General features: G+C 37.6%; 2 protein-coding genes across 2 annotated transcripts in view; both read left to right on the top strand.

Annotated features, from left to right (window-relative positions):
• LOC139948351 (LIM/homeobox protein Lhx9-like) overlaps nt 1–18,010 on the top strand; it is a 92,847-nt gene that overhangs the window by 5,515 nt on the left and 69,322 nt on the right. The window lies entirely within an intron of this gene.
• Nucleotides 62–9,085, top strand: LOC139948251 (NADPH-dependent diflavin oxidoreductase 1-like). Its single transcript, XM_071946344.1, has 14 exons — nt 62–319; nt 988–1,065; nt 1,362–1,459; nt 1,872–1,970; nt 2,357–2,458; nt 2,940–3,149; nt 3,540–3,661; nt 4,093–4,271; nt 4,946–5,101; nt 5,566–5,680; nt 6,050–6,199; nt 6,943–7,061; nt 7,307–7,401; nt 7,613–9,085. The coding sequence occupies exons 1-14, from the start codon at nt 185–187 to the stop codon at nt 7,755–7,757; spliced, it is 1,803 nt and encodes a 600-aa protein (XP_071802445.1). The 5' UTR covers nt 62–184; the 3' UTR covers nt 7,758–9,085.

Raw genomic sequence — 18,010 nt, 5'->3', positions numbered from 1 at the left:
AACGTTAATAATTGTAACACAACATGCCTAGGTGCACATACTAGACAGGCGCCCTTTTTCTGTAGCGTTGCCTTTGCTCATGTGTCGTCTCGGTAAAATGTACAGACCAGCTGGTCATGAAATCACGGGCTGCGATGAAACCGATGAAACGAAATGCATTAAAAAAGTTCGGAAAACGTAAATAATGGCAGAGAGGAGAGTTGTTGTTTTATACGGGAGTCAGACCGGAACAGCCCAAGATGTTGCTGAACGTGTTGGACGAGAGGCCAAGAGGAGGCACTTTAAAACGAGGGTTCTTTCATTGGATTCGTACGCAATTGTAAGTAGCGCCATTGGCTTTGACATTGCATCTATTTCGTGATAAAAGGCGATAATGCTATTTTGATTGACTGTTTTATTCTTAATGATATTTATTGTTATAGTATTACATAGTTTGATCAGAATTATCACTTATATCAATCAGTACTTAGATCAGATCCCTTACACTATTTTTATTTGCTGACTTAAATTTCTGTCCTTGCTTGTCAGTGCTTGTGAATTGTGTTGTTCCTTTTTTGTGTCGCCTTTGAAATCAACAAGGTTTGACAGCTGACACACGATTATATTTATATTATTTATATTTATTGGTTTATTTTATAAAAACATTACAAATGAATGAACAGTTTGACAACAGATATGGTTGAATTGCACTAGGACATGATATTGAATTATTATATTAAATTGTGATATTGAATTGCATTTGGAAGACAACTTTTTCTTTTTATCATTTGTACAATTTGGTTTAATAATATACATGTAGTTAAACTGTTAAACATTTAAAAAAAATTACACTTTGGCCTATGAATTATGATTTAAAAGTTATGAATTATGATTTGTAAAAGTTTTTAATCTGTTTAGTCTTTACCAAATGACTTACACTTACAGAAATGTAAGTTTGTTGTTTTGTTGATGTTTTAAAACATTTTGTTTTCTAAACTGTGACTCCAGGGTGAACTGGTGAATGAACCACTCGTCATTTTTGTGTGTGCAACAACAGGGCAGGGAGATGAACCTGATAATATGAAGGTACGAATGATTAACTGAGAGTTACGTGTCTGAGTACTACTCCTACAGAACTATGATGAGGTTCGTAAAGATGAGTTATGGAGATGATAGCAGAGCAAACCTCAGTCATAGTTCTAGGAAGAAGTGATAAAAGTGCGGAGTGATTGTCTCTGGTAATTGCCTTTTTGTCCTTTCAAGTGTTCCAGTACGAACTAACATTTTGAATGAAGGGCTTTGAATGCAAGTGTTAAAATATTTCTAGAGACTACATGTTTAGCTTGTCTTTTACTACTTTTTATTTGTTTATGATTTTACAGAAATTCTGGAGATTTCTCCTAAGGAGAAATCTTCCCAATGACTCCCTGTCTGAGATGCAGTTTGCTGTTGTCGGACTGGGGGACTCTTCTTATCAAAAGTGAGTTCCGGGTTCACAGAAATATTACAATGATTTGAAGCTTTGGTATTGTGTAAATTTCACAATTTTGTGTGATTGTAACTTAAATTTGCATACATGTACATAATTTAATTTTTGATACCTGTAAATGGAGGATATTCAATGTTGTAGCATATAATGAGCAAATGAATACAAACCACAAAATAGTCCTGCATGTATGAATGCAGAGGATACACTTTAAACAAAGACACCCTGGTCTACAACTTGGTGCTTCTTCAAGAGTTTCCAATGGAAGTGCCCTTTGCGAAATTTGAAATGGCCTTGCCCTTTCAAAGATGAAATTCCAGACCTGAATGTGTTCTGAGTCTGTTCATGCATTTTGTTTCTTGTTGTTTTTATTTGTGTGTTTGTTAATTATTTTTTCTTCTTCTAGATTTAACTTCATAGCAAAGAAGCTTTACAGGAGACTTCTTCAGCTGGGTGGACAGAGTATTCAGCCTGTGGGATTAGCAGATGATCAACATGATCTTGGGTAAGATACTCAATGTTCAGGATGGAAGATAAACATTCGGAATCTTCTCAGAGCATGCTGATATTAAGCGTAAAGCCCGGTTTATACTTCCTGCGAATGTGATGCAAATTTGATGTGAACTTGATGTCACAACTCGGTTTTCGCTGCGATCTTCGCAGGAGAGTTGAACACAACTCAACTGCTGCAAGTTACTTGTTGAGAATTTGTGATGTCAGCATTCGTATCGCACTCGCATTCGCAGGAAGCATGAACTGGGCTCAACAGTGTCGTGGGTATTGTGAAAAGGATCCTTAATCCTGAAGCGAACTGGTTTTAAACACACTGTGTAAAGAAAAAAAAGAAAAAAATATGTGAATGTTAAAACTGTTTGTGTAATTGTTCCACAGAGCAGACGCGGTGATTGATCCATGGCTAGCTACACTGTGGGAGAAAGTCTTATCAATGTACCCATTACCACTGGGTCTGGATATTATTAACTCTAATATATGGTAAGTAAATCTCTTTTGACTTAGCTAAAAAGGTTCTGTACAGATCCCTTGCATTCACTTCTATCACTGAGAACAACTGTCGACCAATGGGAGGTCTTCTTTGACCTTTGTGAGGGCGCTCTTTCAGCCTCGCGATGTCAATTTCAAGGGGTGTATATACTCATTCTGCTCTAGTTTGCTCTCTTCAACAAACCCCCCCTGGTAGTGCCAAATCTTGCACTGTGGCCTGATCCAGTATTATTCTATCTTTTCCTGCTACTTCTCTGTCCATGCTTGCTCACCTCTAAACCTCACTGGACATCTTTATGTAGCCATACAGATCTAAATAAATTATCCTGTATTCAAGCCAAAAGATATGAGTTTGGAGTTTCATTCAACCGGCAAGCCTTCAATTATCTTTATATATTGACACCCTTTTAAATGACCAATATCTCACCTTGTTCCTAATGCATTCTGTTCTATTTCATTTTGTCCTTTGTAGCCCTCCGTCAAGGTACGAAGTACAATTATTAGAGCTAGACAAAGGACCGGACGATCCTCCCACAGATACTGGTATCAATGGAATAGAAACACCGCCCTCGCAGTCTGCTCCTTTCCAAGCGAGGCTAATATCCAATCAGAGACTAACATCACCTGATCATTTTCAAGATGTCCGTCTCGTCAAATTAGATACTAGTGGATCACAAATAAGGTATTTTTCCTGAATTATTCAAGCCGTACATATTTGCACACTTTACAATATAATGTTTGGGTGGATAAACGCATTAGCTGTCTGACTGACTACAAACAATGAGGGCTCCCTAGAAGTGACAAAAACTGATCTCCGTGAGCCAGTTTTATGCGACTTGACGTTTTTCCTTGGTATGATGTTTTTTAGCCTATGTCATAGTTTGAAATAAATAATATATAAGTATTATATTTACGATCTCTTTTATAATAATTTTTATGTGAAGTGGTTAAGACTGTTGTTTATCAACTACTGTACCATCCTTGACATGTATTTTTATGGGGCAGCTGGAAAAAATGTATTTGCAATTGTCACATTCGCTATCCCTTTTGTAACTCATTTTTTCATCTACAGTTACATCCCAGGGGATGTGGTCATGATCCAGCCCCACAACTCTACGGAAAGCGTCAATGAGTTTATATCTCATTTTAGCCTCAATGCTGACCAGAAAATACTATTACGGCAAACTGATCCAGGTGAGTTTCACAGAAAAAGTATGGAATTCGGCCGTAAGCAGAGGCATGAAATCTACAATGTATCTTTACTTTTTTGCATTTATACCCTCGTTCCATTTGGTTGGTAAGTTGTTTGCAACAGCTAATTCTATTTTCTCATTAATTTTTTTATATTTTTTTATATTTATTTATTGATATCCAACAGCGGAGAGCCGCCACTTACAGGAATCATTAAAAACTATGTATAAATATTAATATGGTTTATGGAACTGGCTCAGTGGAAACTCATGTTGAGATGAAGGTTTTTTCAATGCAACAGTTCCTTCCAAATTCTAGCAGACGATTTCTTTTTAAACTTATCTAATTCTCATTTCTTTGTGGCTCAATTGACATAATTTAAGCTCAATGATAATGATTGTCATGTATAACTGTTGAATTGTTTATTCCCACAGATGCGCCCCTACCTCTCCCCTGTCTTGTCCCCCAGCCCTGCACCATAAGACACCTCGTCACGCACCTCCTTGACATCAACTCCGTCCCAAGGAGATACTTCTTTGAGTTGTTGTCTCATTTTGCTGAGGACGAGCTACAGAGGGAGAAATTCCAGGAGTTTGCCTCGGCTGAAGGACAGGTGAGAAACCTCTTTTTGGTTAACAGATTGCCTCATTAAAGCCATTGGACACTTTCGGAACAGAAACAAAATTAAAAGTTTACAGATTTACAAATAACTTACAGGGTTTACAGAAGGTAATGGTGAAAGACTTCTCTTAAAATATTATTGCATGAAATGCTTTACTTTTTGAGAAAACATCTAAAACAATATCAATTATCGATATCAAATAATAATAAAAATAATCAAGATTTCACAGGTTTGTTATTTTATATATAAGTTGTGATACACAAAGTGGACAATACTGTTTACCGAAAGTGTCCAATGACTTTAAAAATGATAGAATATTGCAAACTGGTGTAGTTTATCAAACTGGTCAGACAGTAGGAGGATTGACTGTTTATGGTAAAGATTAATTTTTATTTTTGATTTTTTTTTATTTTTATTTATGCACTTCTCGGAAAAAAAGAAGAATTAAAGCCACTCTTAGTATGGGGCTATAAGAAAACAAATGTTTAAATAAAAAATAACTCTAAAGAAGCATGCCCAGGAAAGTAGTTTGAAAGAGCTGCAGTACATAAAGCTGTCAAAATGATCTGTCTATTAAAATTGTCAAGTTGTGCTTTCGTGTCATAGTTACCTTTGAAAAATTACAGTTTTCTGTCAAATATTTTGCCTCTTTTCTTTTGTTACAGCAAGATCTGTTCTCCTACTGCAACCGGCCGAGGCGTACCACGCTAGAAGTATTTCAAGATTTCCCAACAATCAGTTCCAGAATTCCATTGTGTTACCTCTTAGACCTCATCCCTGTTATCCAGCCAAGAGCTTTCTCTATTGCATCGTCATTAAAGGTAACTACACCATAAGGGCCCAATTTCATTCATGGTTCTGGGGTCGATTTCAAAAAGAGTTAGGACTAGTCCTAGGAGATATACACATTGCATGGATAGTCCTAAGTTAGGACGAGTAATTGGTCCTAACGCGAGTTAAGACTAGTCCTAACTCTTTGTGAAAACCACCCCTGCTCCCGTAAGCAAGAAATCAGCGTTTACGTAAGCTGTGAATTTTGCGCTTTCATCAAGCGTTTTTCACAGGTTAACAGATAATTTTTGCTTGTGTGTGTGTGTACAAGACATTATTCACTTACACAGCTAGCACAGAAATTCGGTGCTTGCACAGTAAGCAGAGAATGGTGATCACAAGTGCAGAATTTGGCAGTAAGCGTTTAGAACCATATTGATGATAATGAATGGTCAAATAGTAAGAGGGTCAACATTGTTTACAATTCAGTCTTCCCTGGTTTTTTTTTTTTCAGACCCATCCAAATGAAATCCATGTGCTACTAGCAGTAGTGAGGTACAAAACAAAGCTTGTGAAACCAAGAGAAGGGCTTTGCTCAAACTGGCTGGCAAGAATGCACCCAAACAAAGGTAGGAATTTAATATATGTTGAATTTGCATCAGGACTAAAGAATTTTTTTTTTTTTTAACCCATATACTGTGTGTACACCGATACTCACCGAGTTCTGTGAAAAAAATCATTGGCATATTATTTGGGTGGGATTCAAACCGCAGACCTTTGCAGTTCTAGAGCAGTGTCATACCAACTAGACCCCCGAGATTGCCAGATGGCTAGAGGCAGTTCGAAACCTATGTTTTAGCAGCGGCGGGTACTGCAAACGATTTAATATATAGGATGGAATACCAAGAAAACCTGATCTACAAAATGTTTCAAAACCAAACCCATGGTGTACACTGAACTGATAGTGCAAAATATTCTTACTTGGTTGTAATGTACAGAGGATATACACATTCCTATTTGGGTGAAAAGCGGCACAATCACCTTCCCTAAGGACGGAGACCATACCCCTGTCATCATGGTGGGGCCCGGAACAGGTGTAGCCCCCTTCAGAAGCTACCTGCAACACAGGGCTGCTCAGGATATTGGAAGTAGGTCAAACTAAAAAAAAAATTCCAACATGTTTTGTTTCACAATGAAATATTTTACAATGAGATATTGGTATTCAATTGCAAAACAAAAGACCACTAGACTTTCAGTACAAAGAGCAACAAGTTCTATATACGCTATTCATTAAAACTATGATCTTAAAGGCAGTGGACACTATTGGTAATAACTCAAAATAATTTAACTCAAGTAACGAGTAATTGCGAGTAATTTACCCATATACACCGATGTGTGTAGCACTGTATACTCAGTACTTTCCCGAGTCCTGTGAAAAAAATCACAGGCATTTTTACTCGGGTGGGATTCGGACCCAAGACCTTTGCAATTCTAGAGCAGTGTCATACCAACTAGACCACCGAGATTGCCCGGTAGCTAGAGGCAATTGGGAGAGGTTGGTAATACATGTATAAAACATTGTGAGAAACGGCTCCCTCTGAAGTGGAGTAGTTTTCGAGAAAGAAGTAATTTTCCACAAATTTGATTTCGAGACCTTGGACTTTGAATTTGAGGTTTCGAAATCAAGCATCTGAAAGCACACAACTTCGTGCGACATGGGTGTTCATTCATTATTATATTGCAACTTCGATGACTGATTTAGCTCAAATTTTAACAGGTTTGTTATTTTATGTATATGTTGAGATACACCGAGTGAGAAGACTGGTCTTAGACAATTACCAATAGTCTCCTGTGTCTTTAAGTGATGATTACATCTTGTTTATTCCCACAGGCAATGTGCTATTTTTCGGCTGTCGCAATTCTGAGAAAGACTACCTCTGCCATAGTGATTGGTGCCCTCTAGTGGCGCAAGGTCTTTTAAAGGTTTTCACTGCCTTCTCAAGGGATCAGGTAAGTGTCCAAAGCTGCCGTCACGTCTTGTCAGCATCTTACATTGCTAATCACACATCATTATAACTGTTTATGCTTTAAGGTAGGGGCATTGGTTTTTCATCAATGTAATGCAGATTTTTGGGCAATAATGTTGTGTTCATGAAAACTGTAACAGCGCCCTCATGCGACTGCTGTGGTATAGAAGACCAAACCATACTTCCTATGATCCCCATTACTGAATCTTATCCTTCTAATTATTTCAGGAGGATAAAATTTATGTGCAGCACCTGATGGAAGAAAATAGCGCCCTCTTGTGGGAGTTGATAAATAGTCAGAAAGCATGTTTCTTCATTGCAGGGTGAGAACTGAACTGTGTGAAATAATGTTTTTTTTTTCCATTTTGAAAACATTGTTAAATTTTTCTTGGTCTTTATAATTTGTTATGGATTGTTAAGATTTATGTTTACTTTGTTTTGATTAATTATAGAATGTAATATAGGATGAACTCTAGGGGTTTGTATTGGCTCTAGAAATCTTAATTTGATTTGATTTATTTTATTTTTGAGCAGAAATGCAAAACAGATGCCAAAAGATGTAACTGAAGCACTCAAGAAAATCATTAGGACGAGAGGAAATCTTAATGAAACTGAGACGGAAGACTATCTGAAAGATATGGAGAGGTCAAGACGCTTTCAGGTTGAAACCTGGTCTTAAATCGAGCAAAGAAGATCTTTTATATTACCTTAATCCATGTGAGCTATTAAAGGGAAGGTACATGTTTGGTAATTACTCAAAACAAATGATATAACTTAAAAACTGACTTGGTAACGAGCATTGGAGAGCTGTTAATAGTACAAAACATCGTGAGAAACGGCTCTCTCTGAAGAAGCATAGATTTTTAGAAAGAGGTAATTTCTTACTAAAATAATAAAAGACTTCTAGCCGGAAGTCTTTTATTCTTATCTGAAAGCACACAAATTTGTTCAACCAGGGTGTTTTTTCTGTCATCATTTTCACGCAACTACGTTGACCAATTGAGCCCAAATTGTCACAGGCTTGCTAATTTGTGCTTATGTTGGGATATACCAAGTGAGAAGACTGGTCTTTGACAATTACCAAACGTGTACCTTCCCTTTAAAGGCAGTGGACACTATTGGTAATTGTCAAAGACAAGCCTTCATAGTTGCTGTATCTCAACATATGCATAAAATAACAAACCTGTGAAAATTTGAGCTCAATCGGTCATCAAAGTTGCGAGATAATAATGAAAGAAAAATAACCCTTGTCACACGAAGTTGTGTGCGTTTAGATGGTTGATTTCGAGACCTCAAGTTCTAAATCTGAGGTCTCGAAATCAAATTCGTGGAAAATTACTTCTTTCTCGAAAACTACGGCACTTCAGAGGTAGCCGTTTCTCACAATGTTTTATACGTTCAACCTCTCCCCATTACTCGTCACCAAGAAAGGTTTTATGCTAATAATTATTTTGAGTAATTACCAATAGTGTCCACTGCCTCTAAGGTGCTCCTGTTATAACACTTATCCAGGGCTTGAAATTACACTGGGCAGCAGGCCTGAGGCCAGTGATTTTAAGTCACATTTTTTATCTATCGCTAAAAGTTATTGTGGATGATATTTAATGGTCAAACAGTAGGAGGGTTGACTGTGTACTGTGTAGATGCGTTCATCACATGATGTCTTAATAATATGGGCCCACATTGCTTAAACATCAAAACCACAGTGGATGATATTGAATGGTCAAATAATAGGCACAGTTTACATATCATTAAAACCACAGCAGATTTTTATAAAGTGGTCAGACAGTAGGAGGGTTGACTGTGTACATCTTACAGTAATTTTTGTGGGTCTCCAAACGCTATTTCATAGACTGTCTATAAAAAAAGTAACTCTGGGAGGTTGGTGCCAAACATTCAAATAAAACCTGTTAGATTTGTTTTTTATTAAATTATCAGAACAACTGGAAAATAATAAAATAAAATAATATGCTGACTCCAAAACAAGTTTGGTTGAGTGGTTGATGCATAATTATGACATTTGTTTCAATGCATTTTGTTTTTGTAATGTTTTAAATTGGCAGACCTTGTTTTCTGTGTCCAAGTTATTAAATGTGGAATGGGTATTATATGCATTTCTGTGTATGGTTTGGGAAACCCTTTTAGGGCCCGTAGCGTATACATGTATACATCCCATGAGACTAATCAACATCAGTCAGGGGGAGCTTCTTATAGTACAAAATAAAGTATCTAACACAAAACAACAGAATGCTAATCAGAATAAGGTTTAATACCCGGGGAGTTTGGATTGTTTCCATCTCCCTTAGCATAAATTTGCTGTAAGCAATATTTTCTAATTGAGCAGTTTAACGAGATCGACTTCTTGTTATACTCGGTCATTAAAGTGATTTTTTATCTGTGTCCACGAAAAATCTAAATATTTTAATTGGAATCATTTGGTGTGGGTGGGAGGCGGTCACTTGTAAAACTGTACTAACTTGTTGAATCCATGGATTTCTGTTGATGGTGTGACAAAGTGTAGCCATATTTGATTTACTCTCTATGATGATCTCAATGAAATGAAAAATATTTTTGCGAATCAAAAAAAAAATGAAAATTTTGTTTTCAAATTGATACCTTTTTTTGAAGTGTTGTTTCCACCCTACGACTATTTTGTGTGCAGGTTACGAGATTTCTCTGGAAATCATTATACGACATAATGAAATAGTCGATACGTCTGCTAATTTTTAATGAGACTTCTGTTGTTCCAAGACGATTATCGTTACGGATAAAAGGAAGGAAGGGGAAAAGTAAACCCAGCCGCATCTCCGGGCTGTCCGGGCTGATGATCTTCAGCCGTCTTCCTGATCCATGTCCCCCGAGCCCCAGAGGTCCTTGAGTAATTGCCGCTAATTAGGCAAGCGTGCCCCGGCCGGACAGTAGTGGGGGCAGGAAGTGTTACGACACGGCAGCTTTCCCCGCGAGTATCCCCTCCCCGTTCCCCGGACCCCGTGTATTAACCCAAACCACTGACAGATGCTTCTAGAATTTTGTTTTCTAGTTAGATAATTATAAACCGAACTATCACAATGCAAATCCAGTTCTTTTGTGAGGATTTTGGCGGGCTCAGATTTTTTTGATTTTTAGCTTATGGTTGTGTTTGTGGCGTTTTTATTGTCTGTTTGGATGGTCAATCTTGGAACTGACAGCTTTTCTTACGGTAATAGGATTATTTTGCTTCTGAGGCGGTTTCTTCACGGTCTTGGATTTAGAGAGAGAATGAGGTGCACCTCAGAGAATGAGGTAGCAGACTTAAGTTTACTTTTTTGTTTGCCAACAAGTTATCAAACAGTCAGGGTTGTCTATTAAACAAATTGAAAAATAAACATTCTCGTGAAAATGTAACTAAAAATGTTGCCACTTTTCCTGCACGTTTTTATGACAGGTCTAAATGTAATGATATAAATTTAATTGTATTTTTTTTAATAACATTTCATTCAATGTAATGAGGTACCGAATTAAACCGTATTGGAGGCTATGGTGAGGTACCAGTCCTAATGATAACGTAGGTAGCTGAGGTTCATTTGCGTAAGAACACAACAAACTTTGTAAGACAACTGCAAGATTGTAACTTGCAGGGATTAAGTTTGTGTGTGAGGTTGAGGTACACCTCATAGGATGCTTAAGTGATTAGGCTTGCGATGTACTAGGTGTACTTCATCAATGAGGTATAGGACTAACTAAGCCTTGCATTGTTATTATGTACAATTCCCTGTCCGCCAAAATTCAGCATCCTGTATATGGACTTGAACAAAATATCGGTGATTATTGTTTATGTTTGTGATTTTCCTTATAGGCTTAAACATTTTCTCCTCGTGTTATGTTAATATGAGTAATCGGAATATCAACCCCGCCCCAACACTTTCGATTTTTGAATGAGTGAGTTTTGCCTGCCGTTGGCTGCGCTATTTCATGGGTCCCAGCGAGACATGGCACAGGCCTAAATGCATCACAACAAATGATTGTTGTCGTTGAGCAACATCTTCTGCATTAACATCTAACTTCAGGCTATCTATACCGCGATAATCTAGAAGCGAACAAAGACCACTCATCCGAAATCCAGTTTGCATGTTTCCAATCGTCGGATGATGAAACACATGGACATCTTCATTCCCTCATCCCGAAAGAATCCGCATATATGCTCCCAGATACCGTCTTCGTAGATTCGTTTTGCCTTGCCCAGGGCACTGTCTATTTCACTCGCCCAAACAGCGAACCCCCATTTCAGCATGGTGCTATAAATAATTGCAAGCAATAAGCCATAAACGGGGCCGATTTAGAGCCATTTGGCGCGAAAACTACTACAGTCCAATTCCCAAAGTGCCAACGGCAGGAACAATCATAGGAAATACACACAAAGATTGACTCTAAATATTATTATAAAGGCCTAAGGCCAACCATAAAATTCAAATGTCAAAAGGAACAAAGACTAAATTAAGCTTCTGGAACACGGACATATACCGAAGACCTAGAAACGCTATAAATGGTGCACCGGTTATATTAGATGTAACAGAGGGGGGAATAGTGATGTTCTGCTTGGCTCAAAGACGTACATTGTCCAAATTAATTTCAAACTGCATCCATTTCTGGGCCATGCCGTAATAGAAAATCAGATTGTCTACAAATGTATACATGAAATTCAATTTTTGAAACTCGGACAAAGACCAAATTAAGCTTCTTGAACACGTACATGCCGAAGACTTAGAAATGCTACTACAGTATACTGTTTGTACCGCTTCTAAAGCAAGGGAATATAATTTACCCTGGACTCAAAACCTTACATTGTCTGATACGGCAAACTGCCTCAATTTTCGGGTTATGGCACAATAGAAAATTGAGCATATGGCCTATAGAAGGAGGCAATGCTTATTACAATATTATACTGGACAAAACGAGTAACCAAACTTTGTCTTGAAGTTTACTTTACTTTAGGTTTGAATCTACACAAAGATTTTGTGTTAAAGGCTGGACACTTTAAGTATTGTCAAAGACTAGCCTTCACAGTTGGTGTATCTCAACATATGCATAAAATAACAAACCTGTGAAAATTTGAGCTCAATCGGTCATCGAACTTAAAGAAAAAATAACCCTTGTCACACGAAGTTGTGTGCGTTTAGATGCTTGATTTCGAGACCTTTAGTTCTAAATCTGAGGTTTTGAAATCAAATTCGTGGAAAATTACTTCTTTCTCGAAAACAGTGGCACTTCAGAGGGAGATGTTTCCCACAATGTTTTATACCATCAACCTCTCCCCATTACTCGTCACCAAGAAAGGTTTTATGCTAATTTGAGTAATTATCAATAGTGTCCACTGCCTTTAACCGAAGCGTTATACTGGAGATCTCTGTTACAACGCCTGCCGTCGATTTCACAAAGAGTTAGGACTAGTCCTAACTTAGGCCTAGGAGATATACAAATTGCATGGATAGTCCTTAGTAAGGACGAGTAACTGGTCCTTACTGATGATGCTGCTCTTTGACATACATGTGTTCAGTGCCATGTCTGTTTCTGTTCAAACACTTGTGAATTCACTTTACCACGGAGAAGAACGAAAATACTGTTTTGGTGACAGTATTCGTAAAATAAAAACAGACACGCGTTAGGTGTGTCATTCATCAGTCTTGTAATTCAAAGGACACTTTTTAATTATCACCTCCTAGGAAAAACCCACTCGCGTGCCGGTAATTAGGGCTTAGGCCCCAAGAAAGAAGAAGAAGAAAAAAGACACCACACAAAAGCCCCTTAGCATTGCAAGCCTTGATAAGATAACATAAAACACATACTTAGTGAGTTTATCACGGAATGAGATGGCGCCGATGCATCTGGCTCTGTGGTCGCATCAGTTAGGAGTTAGCTGCCTGAGATTTCCTATTATATAAAAAGCGAAAGTAAATCTTTGTTTCCATTCACTGTAAATTTTTAATAAACAAACCAAAACGGCATGTGAAAATTGTTTCAAATGAAGTGAGTCGTGTGATTAGAAAACACCATGGCGGTTTAAATTGTGCAAAAAAACGTGAAATTGAAAAACCAAAAAATTAAATGCGAATTACAACAATTTGTCATTCATTTGTAACAGTGGGGCGTATTGTATTTCATGCACCGTTTCAAACTGCTGAGTTACTAGACATTTGGGGCTTCAGTTAAAAGTTATTGCAAAAAATAGTATTATAATTTTGAAATTATTCTCCCTTCTCTAATCAACTTTTCTTAAAAAAAGCAACAACTCGATGAAGATTCTGTATTATAGCGAAGCTTCAGTTCGGATTTGTTTTACACTTTTTGCCAGACAATGCACAGTAAAACAAGGAACTTTTTCAAAGTAGACAAATTAGACGAAGATTTTAATTTATTAATGTCAAATTCGCTTCAACTCAGATAAAACGTCATAAAGACCCTAGTTTCATTTGGAAGATCTGTGTAAACTCAAAATCACTGAGTTTATAATGAGCATTGGATGCCGTGGTTTTATCAACAAAGGCCCGAGCGATGATAGCAGGCGCTGCCCGCCAAGCGTCCCGGGAGAAAACACAGCATGATGCGGCCCAACAAGGAGCCCCATTATCTCCTTATTCGTACAAACAAATTAGAGCGAGAAACAATTCAAACTTCCGTTGTGCTTAATGAGCGCGTGATTCGGCACGCGCTCAACATATGTTTCACTGCACAATTATAACAATGTGCGAACAACTTTGTCTGGCTGATGTCTTGAAGACGAGCACTTAATACAAGGGGCACTCCATACACACGACACAACATTAAAAAACAAGAGTAACACAATCAAGCCCAGATAAGAGTGTAGTCACTAATTTTGTATAATTGGGCAGCTAATTTTGTTCTAATTAAGGTATAGGGCCAGAACTTGCACATTGTACAACAGATACGAGTTGACTTCCGTATTTATAGCAGCAATTATCAGGTTATCATAATGGCGTTTCCTGGCCGAATTAGGAATTCGTAAATGGGCATCTTGAAAAAGTCTTGCATCATGTATGTGATGCTTGACATAAGGGCATGGTGGTGCTGCCCCTCCCCCGCCCCTATTGTGTATTCATTGTGTAATTGGGGTCTCAGGAATTCTTTAGACGATTCGGGGCTGTCCTTCTGGGGCCAATTTCATAGAGCTGCTTAAGCAAAAAAATTGCTTAAGCGAAAATAGCTCGCTTATTTTACACATGTTACTGGCCAAAATTGCATGCCATATACATTGCTTATGACTAGTATTTAGCTGTTGTTTACTTAGCATAACAATTGAGTGGAGTCTTGGCCGGTAATCTGATTTTACTAAGCAATGAATTTTTTGCTTAAGCAAAATTTTGTGCTTAAGCAGCTCTATGAAATTGGGCCCAGGGGTCGATTTCACAAATAGTTAGGACTAGTCTCAACTTAGGGCTAGTCCTAGGAGATATACAAATTGCATGGATAGTCCTAAGTTAGGACGAGTAAATGGTCATAACTCGAGATAAGACTAGTCCTAACTCTTTGTGAAATCCACCCCTGGTCGCATTTTAGATACCAACGAAAAAGGAAACGATCTCCACTCCACACGTGGATTTCAAGATCGGGTGCTCCAAAAGGAAATTTGTGCTCTATTGGGAAATGAGAAACTTTTAGGTGCAGGGACAAAGAAAGAAAGCTCCACGGATGCATTGTTGGGAATGCGTTTGTAAGAGGAAAATAGTTTGTTTGATTTTATCATTTTTTTTGTAATCTTAAAACTTGTTCAGCTGTAACCTCCATAACTATCATAGACGTTATTCCCTTGTTCCCAAAGTTTGGAAATCCCTTTTCGAAACCACGGTTTAGACTTTGGCTCAGGCTTTGGCAACTGAAGTCCCAGTCCCAAATATACAATATTTTCAAAATTTGAGTCACAGCCCAAGCAAGCCGCGTACTCAAAGCCGTGATTTCGAAACAACCCATACAAACATTCCTTAAGCAACTGGTGGTCCTCACTCATTGCACACATCAAACCATGTCCCAAGCAAGAAGTGAAATGTATTGACCTTTGACCCCCAGCCGTCCCATTGACCCCCTTTTCGGCATGAAGTTGTCACCTCTTCAATTTTAACGTTGCGGGACATTAAACGCCGCTTGTTATAAAGTGTAGTTTCGATCGGCATTTTGTTGTCTTCGCTTGGAGCTATAGTTTTTCACCAGCAGCAGTGTCATTGACCGTGCGTTTATTATACCAAGACAGTCAAAACTGTTTTGGATATTGATTCCTATCTGAAAATGTTACATTTTTAATTTGAAAAGCTTTAAAACCTGTTTTCCTACGATCGTTTAGATTAACGAATTAACCCATTGATGAAGGTACTTTATTTGTATCCACTTCTGTCAGTACAAATGGTGCACTAGTTTTCGATGAAAACGGTATAAAGGTTTTGGCATCAGGATACGTGCAAGATATATCCATTTAGGGCTTGCTTGAGAAATTCTCTTTGAAAAGGTGACTCTTTCAGGGTTGTGTTAAGAATAGCACAACGAGTTTTTCCAGACTAAACTCCCCTTCCACCACCACGCAGAGGTCAAACTGTGTTTGATTTGAGAGAGGTGTTCCGCCCAAAATTAAACCACATTATCATTAAAAAAAATTTAAAAACTTAAAAAAAAACTGAACCATTGCTGCATAATGTTTCCTTCGCTGTATACTAAGGTCTTGTGTGATTGTTGAACTTCTTTTTGCATTCGATAACATGTTTATTTTAAGATGCTATAATTATTTGTAGGTAATTTATACTTGGCTATAGTCATGTTTTATTTTAGGTCCTATTTTTATTTTTAAAGTAATACAATCATTGTTTTACTTTTTTTGCTTAGGGTGTGGTTTCATCAACATTAGTCAGTATTGTAGAAGAAGTTTGTGTGTTTGAGCGAAGAAAATGTTGGTTTTGAAGCGAGTATTTCTGACCCCTTGAAGTTGATGCGCTTAGAATGTTTTATGTGTGCTGTACTAGGCCTTGTTCGAGGTCATTATGACTATTTGACTTTTTCTATCAAACGTACTCTTTTCATGCCATGAACAAAATTGTATTGTTTCGTAAAGTATTTATTTTGTAGCCCATATTTTTGGCCTTTCTCCTTCTACAAGGAGACCCCATGCTGAGCAGTAAAGCACAACATGCTTTTGTTAATTAATCTATATTTCATTGGATCCGATTTTACATTTCGATTGCCTTGGACTCATTTAGAAAGTGTATGTGTGGTTTCTTCAAGGTTTTTTGAAGTAATGATCACGTATACGCGTGGTGCTAGTGGAAGTTTGATAAGAAAGGCTTTGTATTTGAACGGTTGATAATGAAGACATCGTCAATTCTCATGTATAAGAAAACCAAGGAAGCTACTGCCATATTATCTTCGTTGCGTTTCTGATTGTCAATTAAAAGGGAAATATTTTATCCAGACAGGGAAAATACTCCCACAAAATACTCCCATACTCCCAGAGGTCTCTGATATTCCTCTTCGAATCCTTTTACTTTCTAGTCTTTAGAGAAAGTTTTGTAAAGGTAGTGGACACTATTGGTGATTACTCAAAATAATTATTAGCATAAAACCTTACTTGGTAACGTGTAATGGGGAGAGGTTGATGGTATAAAACATTGTAAAACAAACGGCTCCCTCTGAAATTTCCACGAATTTGATTTCGGGACCTCAAGTTTAGAATTGGAGGTCTCGAAATCAAGCATCTGAAAGCACACAATTTCGCCCTGTGACAAGGGTGTTTTTTCTTTCAATATTATCTCGCAACTTCGACGACCGATTGAGCTCAAATTTTCACAGGTTTGTTATTTTATGCATATGTTGAGATACACCAACTAATTGACAATTACCAATAGTGTTCACTGTCTTTAAAAGGAAAATATTTTATCCAGACAGGGAAAATACTTACTTCCATACTCCCAGAGGTCTCTGATATTCCTCTTCGAATTACTTTCTAGTCTTCAGAGCAAGTTTTTAACCAGGCATATTATGTGTACAAGAGAAAGAGACAGTGTTACATTTCGATCAACAAAGCCATAGGAAGTTTACCCACTTAAGGTCTTGTATTTTAAGAGAGATTTTCTACAAATCGTTTCCACTTCTAATAGCTGTCTCTTTTTCATACAGCTGATTTTGTGTTTCATTTTTTTCCCCGCTGTAAATCACTGATGGGTTAGACAGTGATCTTATTGGCGAGGAATTTGGGAAATTATTCCCACGGCTACGTTCGTTAGCACGCCGACACTGAGCCGTAACACCTGCATGGCACAGTTAGAGAAGGCTCTATGGTTATAGCAGGGAGTCGGTGGTCCTTTCTGTATTATAATGGTAGCTTTTATAGCAATCGCACCGTGACTTTCTCCTGCTTACCGTAAAAAAACACACCATGGGATGTAAAGACCTTAATAGCGCCCTCTCTCGTTCGCATGTACCTATGTTATTGTTATTTAGAGTGGAGGTACATCTATCAGTGCTTTTGTTTTATTCAATCAATCGCTTGAAAAGCCACAAAAGATTTGATTTGATTTGATTTGTGTGTTGTTGTTGTTGTTGTGTTTTGTTGTTTGTTTTTGTTTTTTTGTATTTTTTTGAGGGGGGGGGGGGTGATTCGTTAATATTTCGACTTCGGCTTTGGAATATAAAGTAACCAATGTTGCGTTATTAAATGCTATTTGCTCGCTAGACATTTCGTAGAGAAATATACTAAGGTTTTATGCTAATATTTATTTTGAGTAATTACCAATAGTGTACACTGCCTTTAAAGTCAGTGGACACTTAGTAATTACTCAAAATAATTATTAGCATAAAACCTTACTTGGTAACGAGTAATGGGGAGAGGTTGATAGTATAAAACATTGTGAGAAACGGCTCCCTCTGAAGTGACATATAGTTTTCGAGAAAGAAGTAATT

Source organism: Asterias amurensis, chromosome 15 (assembly GCF_032118995.1).
Source record: "Asterias amurensis chromosome 15, ASM3211899v1".
Lineage (NCBI taxonomy): Eukaryota > Metazoa > Echinodermata > Asteroidea > Forcipulatida > Asteriidae > Asterias > Asterias amurensis.
Note: the sequence above shows the minus strand (reverse complement) of the source record. Positions and strands in the feature narration are given on the sequence as shown.

Bases quoted from the DNA above. Each gene is read 5' to 3' on its own strand.
- LOC139948251 (XM_071946344.1), top strand. From the start codon at position 185: ATGGCAGAGAGGAGAGTTGTTGTTTTATACGGGAGTCAGACCGGAACA. The intron at 320-987 runs GTAAGTAGCGCC...CTGTGACTCCAG, and splicing joins CATTGGATTCGTACGCAATT to GGTGAACTGGTGAATGAACC. The intron at 1,971-2,356 runs GTAAGATACTCA...ATTGTTCCACAG, and splicing joins GATGATCAACATGATCTTGG to AGCAGACGCGGTGATTGATC.